Source organism: Sprattus sprattus (genome assembly GCF_963457725.1).
Source record: "Sprattus sprattus genome assembly, chromosome: 11".
NCBI lineage: Eukaryota > Metazoa > Chordata > Actinopteri > Clupeiformes > Clupeidae > Sprattus > Sprattus sprattus.
In genome coordinates this window covers 32,168,655-32,188,091 of record NC_137909.1, presented here as the reverse complement: position 1 = coordinate 32,188,091, position 19,437 = coordinate 32,168,655, and the positions used below count along the sequence as shown (strand labels likewise).

General features: G+C 42.9%; 1 protein-coding gene across 1 annotated transcript; it reads left to right on the top strand.

Moving 5' to 3' along the window:
- Positions 1-2,366: 2,366 nt before the first annotated feature.
- LOC308372464 (NACHT, LRR and PYD domains-containing protein 3-like) lies at positions 2,367-15,924 on the top strand (the record flags this gene model as incomplete). Its single annotated transcript, XM_080847617.1, has 9 exons — positions 2,367-2,410; positions 2,753-2,875; positions 3,658-3,774; positions 4,557-4,673; positions 8,053-9,864; positions 12,721-12,897; positions 13,551-13,727; positions 15,284-15,385; positions 15,885-15,924. The coding sequence occupies 9 exons, from the start codon at positions 2,367-2,369 to the stop codon at positions 15,922-15,924; spliced, it is 2,709 nt and encodes a 902-aa protein (XP_080703743.1).
- Positions 15,925-19,437: the final 3,513 nt, after the last annotated feature.

Here is a 19,437-nt window from a genome sequence, read left to right as displayed (position 1 = left end):
CCCTTTTGTGGCATCCGATGTGCACATTGCCTGGAGACTCTTAAGTCTGCAGCTCAAGGTCAGTGACTTGGCTTTGATTTGACTGAGAGGGATTCAGGACACCCCACATCAAAGAGAGGCAGCACTAGAACTCAGCCACTGACCCAGCCACACTAGAACTCTCATATGAAACTGACCAGCCACACTAGAACTCAAATATGATTCTGACCAGCAGCACTAGAACTCTCATATGCAACTGACCAGCAGCAGTAGAACTCTCATATGCAACTGACCAGCAGCAGTAGAACTCTCATATGATGATGATCAGCAGCACTAGAACTCTCATTTGATACTGACCAGCAGGGGCCTGTAGACCACTCACTCCATCACAGCGTCCCCTTCAGTCTTCTGCTTCTCTCTCTCATCTGACTGGGTGGAGCTGCCACCTATCATAAAGAATTTTCTGATATCCATCTGGTCAGTGAAGTGGATGATATATCTGTAAAGTGCTACCTAGTTTGTATGCTATGGCATCACACACAGAAACAAACACACACACACACACACACACACACACACACACACACACACACAATGGATGAGGTCACAGGTAGAGTTAAGGTATTTCAGAACCTGTTTGAGAAACAGAAAGTAACAGACTTAGTCTGAAGGCACACAGTGTTCGGAAGGATAATCTCCCAAATGTCGGACAATGCTCCGGATATATGAGACAAAGAAGAAGCAGGACTGTGTGTTTTAAAGCGAGATTACACTTGACAAAGAATCAGGTGAGATCATTTGGGGATTAAGATACACCTTTATTGACTAATTTATGGCGTACTCTCTCTCTCTGTGTGTGTGTGTGTGTGTGTGTGTATGTGTGTTTATCTATGTGTGTTTATGTCTCAGTATGTGTATGCATTTTAAGGTAACATCTGTTTATTTGCATGTACTTTTATATGTTGATGGAGGTGGATGTGTTTTTATGGTTATGCATGTTTACTTATAAGTCTGAACATTTAGAAATCTTCAACCAGTTAAACCAGTTTATCAAGGACCTGTTTTTTGTACATTTCAACCAGTGGAGCTGAAATAGACCTGATCTTATGACCACAAGGCTGCCGGATATCTTTTTCTCTACTAGAAGATCTTAGAAGATTCTTCTTTTGTTATCAATATAAGGTAAATAACAATGCTATATGACTATATGACTTGGCCCATGGTGATTTCAGAACATGTGAATGTGAGTGACCAAATGTTGTCTTTGTTCATGACTAGCCATGACAGAACCATCAATGCTGAATGTGTTCATGTTTGATTTTCCTTTATTTGTTTTTTTAAAACACACTGCATAAGAGCTGCATGAACACCACAGATTGAACAGACTCACAAGCAGCACAAACCAGAGAGAGCTGCCACACCTCCACAGACACACACAAGCCAGAGTAGGGGAAAGGGCAGGTAGTGCACTAGAAGTCCCTGTCCACTAGAGTGCAGTTAAGAGCAAACATGAAAGGAAATCATCTAAAGTAGCTTTACTGTTATCGCTGTGTTGGTTTGTCTCAGGTATAGTTGTGTGAAAATGGTTCAGCCTTTAAGTACGAGTAGCCTATGTGTGTTTCTGTGTGTGTGATTGAGAGAGAGGGAGAGAGAGCAGGACAGAGTGATCTCTGATTAGTGAGGAGCTGAAGACATGCATCAGTGCATGATCTCTGATTAGTGAGGAGCTGAAGACATGCATCAGTGCATGATCTCTGATTAGTGAGGAGCTGAAGACATGCATCAGTGCATGATCTCTGATTAGTGAGGAGCTGAAGACATGCATCAGTGCATGATCTCTGATTAGTGAGGCCAAAGGTCCAGATTCTGTGCAAGTATTACAAAGACAACAATAATAGCAGTACATTAGTGTGTGTTCACAAAACATAAAGCCAACTGATTCATTGAAGGCAGTGGACAATAAGGCGGTTTTGATCTTCTTTTTAAAACAGGTTAGCGTTGGGGCAGATCTGATCCCCATGGGGAGCTGGTTCCAGCAGTGGGCAGCATAGCAGCTAAATTACATCTCACCCTGTTCAGTTTCAACTCTGGGCACCACTTACTGATCAGCTCATGCAGATCTAAGAGACCCTTATATTAAGCAAACATTTCATATATATACATGTTTAGGACCCTGACCATTTAGTGACTTATCAGGAAGTCATACTCTTAATTCAGTTCTGTATCTAACTGGGAGCCAGCAAGAACCTGAGAATTGGAGTAATATTCTCTATTTTCTTAGTTTTGGTAACACTTTGTGACACTCTGTATGTCTGTCTTCCTCTCCCAATCTCCAGTATAAAACCAGGAGAGGGATGTCCCAGGAAAAGGGGTGTATTTGCCCCAAGATGAATTCCAGTGAAGAAGAGAACCATGATAATGAGCCTCTGGGGTAAGACAACAACAACAACAACAATACAATTAATATATTAACATACAAATGTGTTTATTTACGTTCCATTTTTGATTGTTAATTAGTGTAGTAAATCTTTCATTTCATTCATCAGCTTAAGTGAGTAAAATAAGTAAAACAACGTAAATGGTAATAAAAGGCAAATAATGAGCATCATTTATTTTCTCAAAAAGAGGTACAAGTACAAATATATTACAATATTATAGTACGTACAATATATTATTAATATTAATATCAATTTCCATTAGTGGGAAAACAACCTGCTAGCATGACTTGCACCTGAATACATTTGTATATGTAATGGCCATTTGTCCTAAACAGATGTTTGTCAAGGTTGAGTATGAGATCACACTCCCCTGTACCGAGCTGTGTGTCCATGAAGAGTGACCAGTCCATGGGTCATCCAGTCAACTTTGCAGAAGGAGGTGTTCCTGCTGGTCAGAGGTGAGTAGTAATGAGGACTTTCCACATATTATGGCAAAATATTGTAGGCAAAAATTAGGATTTGGGTCATTTTGGCCATAGTGATTTTTTATACTTTTACCTATACTGCTGATAACGAGTTTGACTTGTCTTTTATGCTAGATATTTTAATGAGATGGGCGGTTCTACATATTTGTATTTGGGCTTAAAGAAGCATTCCGGATCAATTGCTATTCGCTAACGCTATGCTAGCGGCTAAACTAAAGAAATGGAAACGTGCTGACTTTGACTTTATGACTCAACAACTGTCCTAACACAGTCAAACATCAAGCAACTTACTAGTTCGGCAGACAGTAGAAAGCCGGGCAGCGTCAGGCAATCCTACATTTAGCAGTTATAAGCCTACAGACCCTGGTATGGCAATGGCACTGAGGCGATTCTCCATATTAAAAGTCATTCTTTGTCATTGTAGCGCCCCAATTTTTTTCAAGCTGTTATTTTAAGGTAAAACTGCTTATCCTAACCCTAATCCTGAAGTATAATTGATGCATACTGTTACTTTAAGCCCTGAAAAGTAAACATTATACAGAGCAAAGCCCCCCTAAGGGTGAAATACTAGAACTGATCTTGAGAACCAAAACTAGGATTTAGTTAATTTTGACCGTAGTGATTTCTTTGCTTTTACCTATACTGCTGATATTGTTGTGTTGGTGTGTTTGTGTGTGTGTGGGTGAATGTGTGTGTGTGTGCGTCTTTGTTTGTGTGTGCCTGTGTATGTGTGTGTGTGTGTGCCTGAAACACAGCTCCATCCAGGAGAAGAGATCACACTCTCCGGTACCAAGCTGTGTGTCCATGAAGAGTGACCAGTCCATGGGTCATCCAGTCAACTTTGCAGAAGGAGGTGTTCCTGCTGGTCAGAGGTGAGTAGTAATGAGGACTTTCCACATATTATGGCAAAATATTGTAGGCAAAAATTAGGATTTGGGTCATTTTGGCCATAGTGATTTTTTATACTTTTACCTATACTGCTGATAACGAGTTTGACTTGTCTTTTATGCTAGATATTTTAATGAGATGGGCGGTTCTACATATTTGTATTTGGGCTTAAAGAAGCATTCCGGATCAATTGCTATTCGCTAACGCTATGCTAGCGGCTAAACTAAAGAAATGGAAACGTGCTGACTTTGACTTTATGACTCAACAACTGTCCTAACACAGTCAAACATCAAGCAACTTACTAGTTCGGCAGACAGTAGAAAGCCGGGCAGCGTCAGGCAATCCTACATTTAGCAGTTATAAGCCTACAGACCCTGGTATGGCAATGGCACTGAGGCGATTCTCCATATTAAAAGTCATTCTTTGTCATTGTAGCGCCCCAATTTTTTTCAAGCTGTTATTTTAAGGTAAAACTGCTTATCCTAACCCTAATCCTGAAGTATAATTGATGCATACTGTTACTTTAAGCCCTGAAAAGTAAACATTATACAGAGCAAAGCCCCCCTAAGGGTGAAATACTAGAACTGATCTTGAGAACCAAAACTAGGATTTAGTTAATTTTGACCGTAGTGATTTCTTTGCTTTTACCTATACTGCTGATATTGTTGTGTTGGTGTGTTTGTGTGTGTGTGGGTGAATGTGTGTGTGTGTGCGTCTTTGTTTGTGTGTGCCTGTGTATGTGTGTGTGTGTGTGCCTGAAACACAGCTCCATCCAGGAGAAGAGATCACACTCTCCGGTACCAAGCTGTGTGTCCATGAAGAGTGACCAGTCCATGGGTCATCCAGTTAACTTTGCAGAAGGAGGTGTTCCTGCTGGTCAGAGGTGATTAGTAAAGAGGACTTTCCACAGGAAATACAATCATCCATACAGTCATTTGAAGTACATCTGAAGTATAAAAGTGTACCAAAGGTGTTTGATTTGTCTTATATGCTACATATACATATGAGATGGGCAGGTCTATTTTTATTTATTTGTATTGGGACTTCAGCCCTAACAAGTAAACATTATATGTATACAGAATGTATGACCTGTAAAGGTTTCTGTGTGTGTGTGTGTGTGTGTGTGTGTGTGTGTGTGTGTGTGTGTGTGTGTGTGTGTGTGTGTGTGTGTGTGTGTGTGTGTGTGTGTGTGTGTGTGTGTGCGCGTGCGCGTGCGTGTGTGTGTGGAAAATACAGCTCCATTCAGCAGATCAGATCACACTCTCCCGTACCGAGCTGTGTGTCCATGAAGAGTGACCAGTCCATGGATCCTCCACTTAATTTTGTAAAAGGAGGTGTTCCTGCTGGTCAGAGGTGATTAGTAATGAGGACTTTACACAGGAAATACAATCATCCATACAGTCATTTGAAGTACACCTGAAGTATAAAAGTGTACCAAAGTTTTTTGATTTGTTTTATATGCTAGACAATTCATATGAGATGGGCAATTCTATTTGTATTACATTTTGTATTTGTATTGGGACTTCAGCCCTGACAAGTAAACCGTTTATGTTTTCAGAATGTATGACCTGTATAGGTGTTTGTGTTTGTGTGTGTGTGTATGTGTGTGTGTGTGTGTGTGTCTGTGTGTGTCTGTGTGTGTCTGTGTGACTGTGTGTGTCTGTGTGCGCGTACGCGTGTGTGTGGAAAATACAGCTCCATCCAGCAGAAGAGATCACACTCTCCCGTACTGAGCTGTGTGTCCATGAAGAGTGACCAGTCCATGGATCATCCACTTAAATTTGCAGAAGGAGGTGTTCCTGCTGGTCAGAGGTGAGTAGTAATGATGAAATACCATCATCCATACAGTCATTTGAAGTACATCTGAAGTATAAAAGTGTACAATGTGTTTGACTTGTCTTTTGAGCAAGACATTTATTTGAGGCGGACAGTTCAATATATTTAAAAATTTTCTTCAGCCCTAAAAAGTAAACATTATTCATATACAAAATGAATGACCTGTAAAGGAGACGGACAAAATGAATGTATTAACAATATTAACCTTCACATTGTCACAAGCACCTGAGCCCCCCTAAGGGTGAAATGCTAGAACTAGAATAGTGTCATCCTGAAGGATTTATGTAAGTCTGTAGCTGCAAGCAAAATTAAACTGAATCCAACTCCACTTCATCAGCTGATGAGCACCAATAGGTATGACAATTATGTCCGACCAAGTATACCAGACTTGGCTAAAGGTCTCAAGTGGTGTTCAATCAAACAGAGATGTTCTTTGAAATCTCTAAATCCCAAAAGTAAAACTTAACAGTTTGGTATTTTGTTTACACACATTTTTCATAACTCTCCCAGACTATATGCAATTAACAAATACAACCACTCTTTCTAATGAGAGTTAACAAATGCATTTTTTTGTGTGAAAAAAAGATCCTGAAAGAACTATCAGCATGCCTGGAGAAAATAACACCTATCAATAATCAGAATAGGTTTGTGCTGGTGTGTGTTTGTGTGTTGGTGTGTTTGTGTGTTTTTGTTTGTGTGTGTTTGCGTAAAATATAGCCTCACCCTGCAGAAGAGATCACACTCTCCCGTACCGAGCTGTGTGTCCATGAAGAGTGACCAGTCCATGGATCCTCCACTTCGCTTTGCAGAAGGAGGTGTTCCTGCTGGTCAGAGGTGAGTTGTAATTAGGACTTTCCACCGGAAATACAATCATCCATACAGTCATTTGAAGTAAATCTGAAGTATAAAAGTGTACCAAAGGTGTTAACTAGTTTTTTTTGTTCTAGATATTTATATGAGATGGGAAGTTCAAAATATTTCTTTAATATCTAGTATCCATCTAGATATTAAAGGAGACGGACAACATTCATTCTTTGACAATGTGAACCTTCAGTGTCACAAGGAGCTCACTCCCCTAAGGGTGAAATCCTAGAACTGATCTTGAGAACCATTTCAGTTATTTTGTAGTTTTTTCAAAATGTAGTATTGATCATTGCAGTACCACCATATTGTCAGAAGGTGGCAGTATGAGGTACACCTGAGGCTGACTTGTCATCTCTGCTTCATAAGTAAATTAATAGAGTTAAAGAAAGAAATGTTTGAATGTGGAAATATTTGAATTCAAATAAGTATTTTTCATTGAATTGTTGTAAATCAGTAATATTCCTTGAAATTGCATAACATATTATGGCAAAGTTTTGCAGACAATTAAAAATATGATTTTGGTAATTTTCACCTTCGTGTTTTTGTTTTGTTTTTGTTTTACACATACTTCAGATACAGATGTCCGTGTGTGTGTGTGTGTGTGTGTGTGTGTGTATGTGTGTGTGTATATGTGTGTTTGGGTAGGTGAAATAGAGCTTTTTACTCATTAATGCTTGTTGAACAATTTCAGTACATTTCTCTGTACTTAAAAATGCAGTACTGAAAACAAGGAATAACAACTCTGTCCAAACCAGTTTGCAAAAGATGCTACGGGTAGACAAAATGTTTCCAACTTATTGAATTGAAAGAATTACATCTACCAAATTTTGAAATATAGTAAAACATTATTTTAGAGGAGAAACAGCAGCAGGAAAAGAGAAGAAGACGAAAGAGAAAGAAAGCCCAAATACTCTAAATTGGTCAAACTAATTCTCGGTTTTGTCCCTGAAGACCCATTGCTATGCATTTGCCACAGGCCAAAACAACATTCTCCCAGGCAGAGGTTACTGTGGGACTAGTCTAATTACACAGCTATGGCAGGTACTTCAGAATGAAACCATGATCAGAATAGTGACCACATCAGAAGGATCAATTCAAGACCAAACATGAATATGTCACATTCGTAGAAATTTGCACATAAATTGGCAATCACCAACATCCTGAGGTGTGTTTAAATGTTTATGTGCAGAGGAATAACAAGTCATTAAAGTGACATAATAATAATCTGGAGCGTCAAGCGTAAATCCAGCAGCCCTCCTGTGTAAGAGAGAGAAGAGCATTAGGGGGACACAGTGCTGAGGGAAGTTCATATAAAACTATTCAGACAGAGTGACAGTTATATAGATTACATTAGGGAGAAACTCTTCAGACAGAGTGGCAGTTATAAAGACTACATTAGGGGAAAACTCTTCAGATACAGTGGCAGTTATATAGACTACATTAGGGGAAAACTCTTCAGACAGAGTGGCAGTTATACAGACTACATTCCTGCTTGACTTGACACCTGTGCAAACTGACATTATAGTAAGTTATTTAATATTTGTTCTTGTTTTCACTCACAGAGACCAACCTGGTTCAGTAAATGTTGAAATTCAGCAGATCCACAAATCCCATCTTCAGACGAAGTTTCAGTGTCTGACTGAGGGAATCACAAAGCAGGGAAACCCCACACCCCTCAGTAGGATCTACACAGAGCTCTACATCACAGAGGGGGGAGGAGGAGAGGTCAATAATGAACATGAGGTCAAACTGATAGAGAGAGCATCCTGGAGAGAAGCAGCACAAGGCAGACCAATCAAATGCAGTGACATCTTTACACCTTTATATAGACCCAAATCCATCAGAACAGTGCTGACAAAGGGAGTGGCTGGCATTGGAAAAACAGTCTCTGTGCAGAAGTTCATTCTTGACTGGGCTGAAGGGAAAGAGAATCAGGACGTTCACTTCATATTTCCTCTCCCTTTCCGAGAGCTGAACCTGATGAAGGACCAAAAAGTCAGTCTGGTGGATTTAATTAAGCGCTTCTCCCCAGAAATAGAAAATCAAGCAATCTTCACCAGTTCAACGCACAGAGTCATGTTCGTCTTTGATGGTCTGGATGAGTGTCGACTTCCTCTAAATTTCGACTCCAACCCAAGGTGTTGTGATGTGACAGAGCCAGCATCAGTGGATGTGCTGCTGACAAACCTCATCAAGGGGAATCTGCTTCCCTCTGCTCTCCTCTGGATCACCACCCGACCAGCAGCAGCCAATCAGATCCCACATAGGTGTGTGGACCAGGTGACAGAAATAAGGGGATTCAGCGACCCACAGAAAGAGGAGTACTTCAGGAAGAGAATCAGTGATGAGAACCTGGCCAGCAGAACTATCACACACCTGAAGTCATCCAGGAGCCTCTACATCATGTGTCACATTCCAGTCTTCTCCTGGATTACCGCCACTGTTGTGGAGAAAACATCAGATGAATCGAGGAGTGTAGAAATGCCAAGGACTCTCACTCAAATGTACACACACTTCCTGATCATTCATACAAGCATAAAGAATGAAAAGTACACAGTGAGAAAAGAGAGAGACGAAGAGATGATTTTCAAACTTGGGAAACTGGCTTTCCAACAGCTAGAGAAGGGCAATCTGATCTTCTATGAGGAAGACCTGAGAGAGTGTGGAATCGATGTAACAGAAGCATCAGTGTACTCAGGAGTGTGTACTCAGATCTTCAGAGAGGAGTCTGGGCTGTACCAGGGGAAGGTGTTCAGCTTTGTGCATCTGAGCATTCAGGAGTTTCTTGCAGCTTTATATGTGTTCATCTGTTTCAGTAACAGAGAGAGAAACATGCCTGACCAACAGCAAACCTCTCAGCTCTCTACTCTGTTCAGAGCTGCAACACTCAATGAGCTACACACAACTGCTGTGCATCTGGCCTTACAGAGTAAGAACGGCCACCTGGACCTTTTCCTCCGCTTCCTTCTGGGCCTCTCACTGGAGTCCAATCAGAATCTCTTAAGACACCTTCTACCAAAGACACGAAGCCAGTCACAGAGCTCAGAGCAAACAGTCCAGTATGTTAAACAGAAGATCAGAGATCATGATACTTCAGACAGAAAGATTAACCTGTTCTACTGTCTGAATGAGCTGAATCACCATGCTGTAGTGGAGGTCATTGACAGAAGATCAGGGACTCTGTCTGTACACATGCTCTTAACAGGAGAGTGGAGGACTGGGAGATTTGAGTTTAAGATTTCAGAAGAGCAGCTGGATGAGTTTGACCTGCAGAAGTACATAAAGACACCTGAGGAAGATCTGACTGAACTCCTTAGTCCTGATGAAGTTCTGAAGAAGCTGATGCCAGTGGTCACATCTTCCACATCAGCAGAGTGAGTAAAACACTGTGTGTGTGCATGTGTGTGTGGGGGAGTGCTGTTTTTCAGTAGACGACACATCATCAATATGGTAAATGAATTAAGTCTATAAACTAATTATCCACTCTAGGTAGAGCACACACTCCTGATCATCTCTACCAACGGTACAATATGGATTAAAGGTCTCTGTTGTTTGTGTGTGAGAAGCTGGTGCCAATGGTCACAAAATCCACATCAGCTTGGCAACATACTGTGTGTGTGTGTGTGTGTGTGTGTGTGTGTGTGTGTGTGTGTGTGTGTGTGTGTGTGTGTGTGTGTGTGTGTGTGTGTGTGTGTGTGTGTTTGTGTGTGTGTGTGTGTGTGTCCATGTGTGAATGGTGCCATCAGTCCCTACACCTCAGTCTCTACTTCAGAGGTCATGCAGGTGAGACAGCAGATGTTCCTGCGTAAATCTGTACTGTATTGTTTTTATAGCTGATCAGGCGAACACATATTTTTTCAGAAGTAGAAAGTTCCCAGGTTGGGTTTATCGTTGTGTTGAACCCAGCATATGTCTTGTGAGCTACTGCTTACTGTTGAACCCAGCAAATGTCTTGTGAACTACTGCTGACTGTTGAACCCAGCATATGTCTTTTGAGCTACTGCTTACTGTTGAACCCAGCATATGTCTTGTGAGCTACTGCTTACTGTTGAACCCAGCATATGTCTTGTGAGCTACTGCTTACTGCAGCACCTGCACCTAATGCACTTGAAATGGCTGCTTGTCTGCATCACTGCCATGGAATAGCGAGAGCATCTCTAGAGTCTTCAACATCCGCATACCTGTTAGGCCAGTGCTTTCCTATCTGGCCTCTGTCCTGATGTCACGTTGTGTGCGTGTGTTTTTAAGTGCATGTGTGTGAGTGTGGGTGTGTGTTCGTATATGTGTGTGAGTGTTTGTATATGTGTGTGATTGTGTGTGTGAGTCTATGTATGTGTGTTACGAACTACGTACAAGTTTGTCGCAGAGATTGATACAGACACAGAGACCGTTGCTCGAAGAGGGTTTTATTACCCCTAGCTCAGAAAGGGGTCCAAAGAGACCACACGTGTGACCAAGCAGCTGGTCGGGCAAGCAAATGCCAGTGAGGCAGACACAAACGAAAAATCCAAGTCCACGAAAAAGCTGGGGCCAGGCAGCACGGTGAGGCTGCGCGACGGTCCAGCGGAGTCAGGGTGGCCAAAGGCCCGTCGTAACAAAGCTGGCTCTTGGCCTTGTTACAAGAACGTAAAATACACCAATTTATCAAAAACACAAAGGTTTAAATCATCAAATTACCACACCGGTCCAATTCACACAAAGTTCCAATTTCCAATAAAAAGTACAAGTTGTCACAAAGAGCCAATGCATGCAATCGAAGTCTGCTCTCGCAGTACATGCAGTCAACAGGTTGCCATCTTGCTCTCTTTCTCTCATTCTGCCGACCTCTTCCGACTCAAGGAATTGCCGGTTTCTTTATAGGTTAGGGACACGCCCCCTCAGGTGGTTGATCACTGCCACCTGGAAGGAGAGAGAATTAACACAGCCTGCAAACACAATCAAACAATTTAAACACAACCATACCACAAAATAGGCAGAGCAGACAAACTCAAAGGGGTTTGTCACACCCGAATGTTCACAAGTAGCTCAATCTCAAAACCGACGGCGTTCTCCAGAATGGCGATCCCTCAGGCGTGCTCACACGGGAGGCAATGAGGAAGCATTTTATACCGGGGGTCGGCCAATGGCAACCTAGATTTCCCAAACGAGAAAAGGCGTGACAATCACACTGAAACAATTTAACTCACCCACCACCAGGGTGGGCCAAACTGGCTGGGGAAAATAACTAATAAAAGGGCAGGTTCGTAAGTGTGGAAGATGTTAAAGGCTAGGTAAGATACTAACATCTTTTGATGTGACGGGCTGAAATATTTCCTATTGTAGCTGTGTGTATATATAACATCTGCAAAGTCTTACTGTGTGTGTGTGTGGGGGGGGTGGGGAGGGGTGGGGGGGTGAAATGAAATACTTACATTGTGCAGGTATTTTTCGTTTAATTAACTGTATGTATGTGGGTGTTTTCCTTTGGTGATTATATGAGACAGAGCTTCAGGAGCACCTAGGCTGCATATATCTGTGTGTGCGTGCGTGCGTGCGTGCGTGCGTGCATGCGTGTGTGCGTGCATGTGTGTTTGTATCCCTGAGTGTTTGTGTGTGTGTGTGTGTGTGTGTGTATCCCCGAGTGTGTGTGGGGGGGTAGAGGATTGATGATTAATATTCAGATATATCATGATGTTTCTCCCAGGCTGGATGAGTGTAAACTGACAGAGAAGAGCTGTTCCTATCTGGCCTCTGCCCTGACCTCACACTGCTCAAGTCTCACACAGCTGCACCTGTGGGGCAATCAGTAGCACCTATGCTGCATATACGTATCTCTCTGCATATGTGTGTGTATCCCTGAGTGCGTGTGGGTGCGTGTGTGTGTCGGTGTCCCTATATTTGTGTGTGTGTGTGTGTGTGTGTGTGTGTGTGTATCCATGATTGTGTGTATGTGTGAGTGTGTGTTTGGCTTTGTATCCCTGTGTGTGTGTGTGTGTGTGTGTGTTGATGTGTGTGAGTTTGTTCCCCTTGGTATGTGTGTTTGTATCCCTGAGTGTGTGTGTTTTGGTGTCCCTGTGTGTGTGTGTGTGTGTGTGTGTGTGTGTGTGTGTGTGTGTGTGTGTGTGTGTGTGTGTGTGTGTGTGTTTGAGTGTGTGTGTGTGTGTATGTGTGTGTTTGTATCCCTGAGTGTGTGTGTGGGGGGATAGAGGATTGATGATTAATATTCAGATGTATCATAATGTTTCTCCCAGGCTGTTTATGTGTAACCTGACAGAGAAGAGCTGTTCCTATCTGGCCTCTGCCCTGACCTCACACTCCTCAAGTCTCACACAGCTGAACCTGGGTAACAATAACCAGCTGGGAGACTCAGGAGTGGAACTTTTATGTTCTGCTCTTTCTCATCAAAACTGCAAACTGGAGGAACTACAGTAAGTATACTACATAGTTTCATTTAATATGTGTGGGTAGGTGAAATACTAATAGTGTAAAGGTATTTTTTGTTTAATTAATTAAAGAATGTGTTAATTCATTAATTGTATGTTGGTGTTTTGTCCTTTTGTGGTTATATGAGACAGAGCTTCAGGAGCACCTAGGCTGCATATACGTATCTCTCTGCGTGTGTGTGTGTATCCCTGAGTGCGTGTGTGTGTCGGTGTCCCTATGTGTGTGTGTGTGTGTGTGTGTGTGTGTGTGTGTGTGTGTGTGTGTGTGTTTGTGTGTGTGTGTGTGTATCCATGATTGTGTGTATGTGTCAGTGTGTGTTTGGCTTTGTATCCCTGAGTGTGTGTGTGTGTGTGTGTGTGTGTGTGTGTGTGTGTCTGTGTATATCTGTGTTTGTATCCCAGAGTGCATGTTTGTGTTTTTGTGTGAGTGTGTTTGTGTGTGTGTGTGTGTTTGTATCCCTGTGTGTGTGTTTATCAGTCTGCATGTGTGTCTGTGTATCCCTGAGTGTTTGTGTCTCTTTGTGTGTTTGTATCCCTGAGTGTTTGTGTGTCTGTGTGTGTGTGTGTATCCCTGAGTGTGTGTGGGGGGATAGAGGATTGATGATTAATATTCAGATGTATCATGATGTTTCTCTCAGGCTGGGTGAATGTAACCTGACAGAGAAGAGCTGTTCCTATCTGGCCTCTGCCCTGACCTCACACTCCTCAAGTCTCACACAGCTGAACCTGTTTGGCAATAGGCTGCTGGGAGACTCAGGAGTGAAACTTCTATGTTATGCTCTTTCTCATCAAAACTGCAAACTGGAGAAACTACAGTAAGCATCATTTCATGTAATATGTGCAGGAAGGTGAAATTCTAATAGTATAAAGGTATTTTTGGTTTAATGAATGAATTGTATGTTGCTGTTTTTTCCTTTGGTGGTTATATGAGACAGGGATTCAGGAGCACCTAGGCTGCATATATCTCTGTGTGTGTGTGTATCACTGAGTGTGTGTGTGTGTGTGTCCCTGAGTGTGTGTGTGTGTGTGTGTGTGTGTGTGTGTGTGTGTGTGTGTGTGTCGGTGTCCCTGTGTGTGTGTGTGTATCTTTGTGTGTGTGAGTGTATCCATGACTGTGCGTATGTGTCAGTGTGGCTTTGTATCCCTGTGTGTGTGTGTGTGTGTGTGTGTGTGTGTGTGTGTGTGTGTGTGTGTTGATGTGTGTGAGTTTGTTCCCCTGGGTATGTGTGTGTTTGTATCCCTGAGTGTGTGTGTTTTGGTGTTCCTGTGAGTGTGTGTGTGTGCGTGTGTGTTTTGGTGTCCCTGTGTGTGTGTGTGTGTGTGTGTGTGTGTGTGTGTGTGTGTGTGTGTGTGTGTGTGTGTGTATGTGTGTCCCTATGTGGCTGCATATATCTCTGTGTGTGTGTATCCCTGAGTGTGTGTTTGTGTGTATCCCTGAGTGTGTGTGTTTGTGTGTGTCTGAATGTGTGTGTGTGTGTGTGTGTGTGTGTGTTTGTGTGTGTCGTTGTGTGTCGGTGTCCCTGTGTGTGTGTGTGTGTGTGTATATCCGCGTGTGTGTGTGTGTGTATCCATGACTGTGTGTGTGTGTTTATGTGAGTGAGTTTGTTCCCCTGGGCATGTGTGTGTTTTTATTCCTGAGTGTGTGTGTTTTGGTGTTCCTGTGAGTGTGTGTGTGTGTTTTGGTGTCCCTGTGTGTGTGTCTGTGTGTGTGTGTGTGTGTGTGTGTATGTGTGTCCCTATGTGTCTGTGTATATCTGTGTTTGTGTGTGTATTCCAGAGTGCATGTTTTTTTTTGTGTGTGTGTTTGTATCCCTGAGTGGTTGTGTGTGTTTGTTTGTATCCCTGAGTGTGTGTGTGTGTGTGTGCGTGTGTGTGTGTGTGTGTGTGTGTGTGTTTATCAGTGTGTATGTGTGTATGTGTATCCCTAAGTGTTTGTGTGTCTGTGTGTGTGTTTGTATCCCTGAGTTCCATGTTTGTGTTTGTGTGTGTGTGTGTGTTTGTGTGTATATGTGTATGTGTGTATGTGTATCCCTGAGTGTTTGCGTGTCTGTATGTGTGTTTGTATCCCTGAGTTCCATGTTTGTGTTTGTGTTTGTGTGTGTGTTTATCAGTGTGTATGTGTATCCCTGAGGGTGTGTTTTTATAAATGTGTATGTGTATCCCTGTGTGTGTGTGTTTATCAGTGTGTAGGTGTATCCCTGAGTGTTTGTGTCTGTTTGTGTGATTGTATGCCTGAGTGTGTGTGGGGGGATAGAGGATTGATGATTCATATTCAGATGTATCATAATGTTTCTCCCAGGCTGGGTAACTGTATCCTGTCAGAGAAGAGCTGTTCCTATCTGGCCTCTGCCCTGACCTCACACTCCTCAAGACTCACACAGCTGAACCTGAACTACAATAACCTGAGTGCATCAGATGTTGAGCAGCTTTCTGCTCTAGTGAAGGACCCCCACTATAAACTGGAGGAACTATTGTGAGTAAATATCTTACCATCTCACTCAGGTTTTTATAACATTAGACCCAACATGGATGTCGGTCTTTTATTTTCTGTTCTCCAGATTCTCTCTCTTCTGTCTGTTTCTTCTGTGGTCCTCTGCTTTTGCTCATCCCTCTTTCATCCTTCACTCTCCGTCGTTCTTCCCCCTTTCTTTCTCTGTCTTACACCTTACAGCTCAGGGCTGTCTCACATCTCATCTCATCCTTTGGTTATTTGTCATCTTTTACTCATCATTGTTTGTTTGTGACCTTTGACCTTGACCTTTGGCCCATATCTCTCTCTGTCACTGTCATTCCTTCCCCCACCTCTTTTTCTATTCATGCCTATTTTTCTCTCAATGTGCAGCCATCTCTATTGGTCGTACCAGATGCCACTCTCTTCTCATCTGATTGGATAGCTCAACCCTTACTGTTTCTGCTGCAGTGTGTTTAATGTGTGAATGTGTGTTTATCATGGCTGCTGTTACTGATGTCAGAATACAGCAACCGGGGGGCATGGTGTGGCGCAAGCAGTAGCCCCGACCATATACGGTCTTGAACGCCCGCGGGGACACGAGTTCGAATCCGATCCGCTGTCATTTCCTGATCCCACTCCTCATCTCTTCTCTCCACCTCATTTCCTGTCCAAACCTTGACTGTCCTATCTGATTAAAGGCAAAAAGCCCAAAAATAAATCTTTAGAAAGATTAGAGCAACAGTCTGTTTCTCATGCAGTCTGGGTCAGTGGGAGATAGTTGCCATGGAGACTGGTTGATTTTTTTTGTCTTTTCCCTTGTCATACAGATGACAAGGCTACAGAAATTAGAAATTCACAGAAATTAACTACACGACAGAAATTAAATGGATGGGGTCTGTGGTCCAGATCAGACTGATTATTGTATTCTCTCCTTTATCCTGCAAAAGGTGTTGGTGAGCAGCAGTGTGTAGAGCCAAGGCCCTGAGCTGGATGGGGTCTGTGGTCCAGAAGCTCATGAAGACAGGGTGGGATCCAGCACACACACATCAGCATCTCTCCTGCAGAATGTCTGGGGAGGATCATGAACATGTTCTCAGCTTTCAGCAGCACACAGCAAACAGCCTCTTCCTGAGGGGAGCACGACAGTGAGATGAATGGAGAGTGGAGGCGTGTTCTGATCAGCCAGTGATGATTGACAGCAAGCAGCATGGACTCAGCAGACAGAGCAGGACCAGTCTCTCTCAATCATGTTCACGCATGGAGATATGGACTGGGGGGAAACTGTAGGATTATCCATATCTGTTGTATAAATAGGCTACTTGGGATTGTTATTGTTTTGTGATATATGTAGCCATGTGGAGATGTAGACTATTATTGAGATTGTATGAATATCTGTCAAAACCTGGATGCTGTCAGTGGCTGTGTCCGAATGGCTTAAAATGCCTCCTTCCTTCCTTCCTTCCTATTAAGAGAGCATGGACTGTCAGAAATGTCTTAAACCTTCTCTTCCGCTTTAATAAGAAACCTTGAAACACGTCACATAACGGTCATTTTCAAGAGAGCTTCTGAGCTTCCTTGATGTCTCAATGGCAGCAGATATTACCCATAACTCTGTGCGCCATCCCTAACCAGAGAGAAATTTAAAAAAAAGATGGCGGATGGAATCGTTGAAGCCCCACAAAAGTATTCACCGATGTATGGTTCTTTGCTTTTTTGGTAATTTTTTGAAAAAGTTACTGAGAAATAAACAGTGTACTATGTAATTATGCCATGATTGATAAACAAAAATAGTCTGATTTCGTTAGCGATGTATTCGTTAGCCAGGTCGCTAACAGTAGCTGTTAGCTAGCAAAATAAGCACACACAGCGTGATGCCATCATATATTGCTGAACATGCTCTCTTAATAGACTGTTCAGAATCAACGTTTTTGAGATCTTTTCCACCAAAGGGACGTGTCTCATCCGTACATACCCAGTGTGTGGTTAATGTACACTGTCTCTTTAAGAGTCTTTGTTTATCAATGATGTCATCAACACCATTAGTTCAGGAAGTGTATTAGTTGATGTTCTTCTGTTTATTGATATTGTTACTCCTCTGTTAGATTTCATGCCTTTGGATGCACTGTTGGTTCATCAGTTTGTGAACAATAATCTTAAACACATTTGCTGGCCTTCTTTGTTTATTTAATGCTAGATTTGCTTTGAAAGTGCAAATTGATATTATGTGTGCTGGTGTCAGCATAAGCTAACCTTTAGTGCATTAAGTTGGAAGTTATAATCCATTGTCATCAGTTTAGCTTAAATACACATCTGAGTTGATATATTATAAGTTGCACGCTAGGAATTGCATAGCATTGATTAACCTATTACTCAAATATAATTTTATATTCATTTGTCTTTCACTGTATTGCAGTGTACTTCGTAAAGTGTCCGGTTTGAGACATAGCCTGTGTCTCCGTTCCAACACCCAACCATCATAATTCACAAATCCCTCTGTTACTCACCCAGTTACCATTCACCATCATAGCGATCATCTAGGTACCAGTTGTGTCCTCTCCATAACCAATTTCAAGCCGTTAATCCATACATTGTCGCACCACACAAACAAGCACTGACATCACACGCATCCTGGTCCGGCGAACTTTCCGTCCCCCAACAAACCTGAGCACTGGACACTTGCATGACTTATTGTATAGTTGAATGCATGATTGGAATGGGGGAAAGGGAATGATTTGTGCGGGGATCATGTCATGTTGTTCCAATGTTAAGCTTTGTAGGAACAGGCAGGGTATTCCCCTCTCTGTATTAGTATGTTCCAATCAGGCTAATTGGAAGGCTTTATTTAAGCTCTACATTTTCTCACTACAGTGTGGGAGTCTGGAGAGCTGGTAGACTAAAAGGCAAGTATGTGGAATTGTGATTTGGATAGAGAATTGTGCATTGATGGTGAACAACCTTCTGGTTGTTTTTTGTTTGTTTGTTCGCTCAAAGTGTGTTTGTTGACCGTTTTGTCATCATTGTTTTTGCACTGTAAATAAACTCCCACCAAATTTCACTATATTTCAACTTGTTTTGCCGTGTTCCTCACACCCTCACCCAAGACCTCTGGAAGTCCTAGGGCCACCATCCTGGTGTGGGAGATAGCGCAAGGCACATTCTTTTCACACTCGGTGTCAGAAGTGGGATTGTGGCGCCTCCTAGAGGACAGAGGAAGGGTCTGACGAGACTGGCCCTAGGTCTGTGTGTGTGGTGTGTGTGTGTGTGTTGAGAGAGGGGAGGGTTTGTCTGTCTGTGTGAGTGGTGGGTGGGTGTTTGGGGGCGGGTCACGGGTGAGTGTCTGTGTTGCAGATATGAATGTGTGAATAATGAGTTTGTTGTTAAGAGGACGAGACGGTGCGTCAAAGCCAAAGCATGGTGTTCATACGGTTGGTCAAGGATGACATATTTCCGCCAAGTGAGGAAAAGGATGAAGGAGCCAGAGGGGGAGAGGTAGAGCCTGTAGCTGTCGGGGAAAGACAGATAGAGGAGCTTCACCTCACACCCCTGTATAGCCTCCTGCAGAAGTCCCTGCAGACCCAGGAACGTGATGCTTGCAAGCAGGAACAGAGGTGGGGAGGTGTCCAAGTTCAGCTCAACAACTTTCATGATGAGCTGGAGATGGAACGGGGGAGGCAGCCGTGCTATGGAGATGCCACACGAGCAGCGCCACCCGGTGTGCCGCTAGCAGCAACACCAGAAGCACCACCAGCAGCAGCACTGTCGCCAGAGCCTGGCACAGGGCAGCAGTGCCGAAGTTGGCAGAGGGGGATGATGAACTGTGTGTCAGTGTGAGCGTGTGCGTGTGTGTGTGCGTGCGTGTGTGTGTGTGTGTGTGTGCTCTAATGTCTATCACTATCTCTCCTGTCATTGTAGATCCTGCCACTCTCACACGCCTCACGCATCCAATCAACTCATCCCTCTCACCTGGTATTCCCCGCCCATCTCTTCACCTGCAGCTTATCTCCTCATTAGTCCCTCAGTATTTATACCTGTCTTCCTGCACTTGTTCCCTGCCAGTTTGGCTTGTGTGTTTT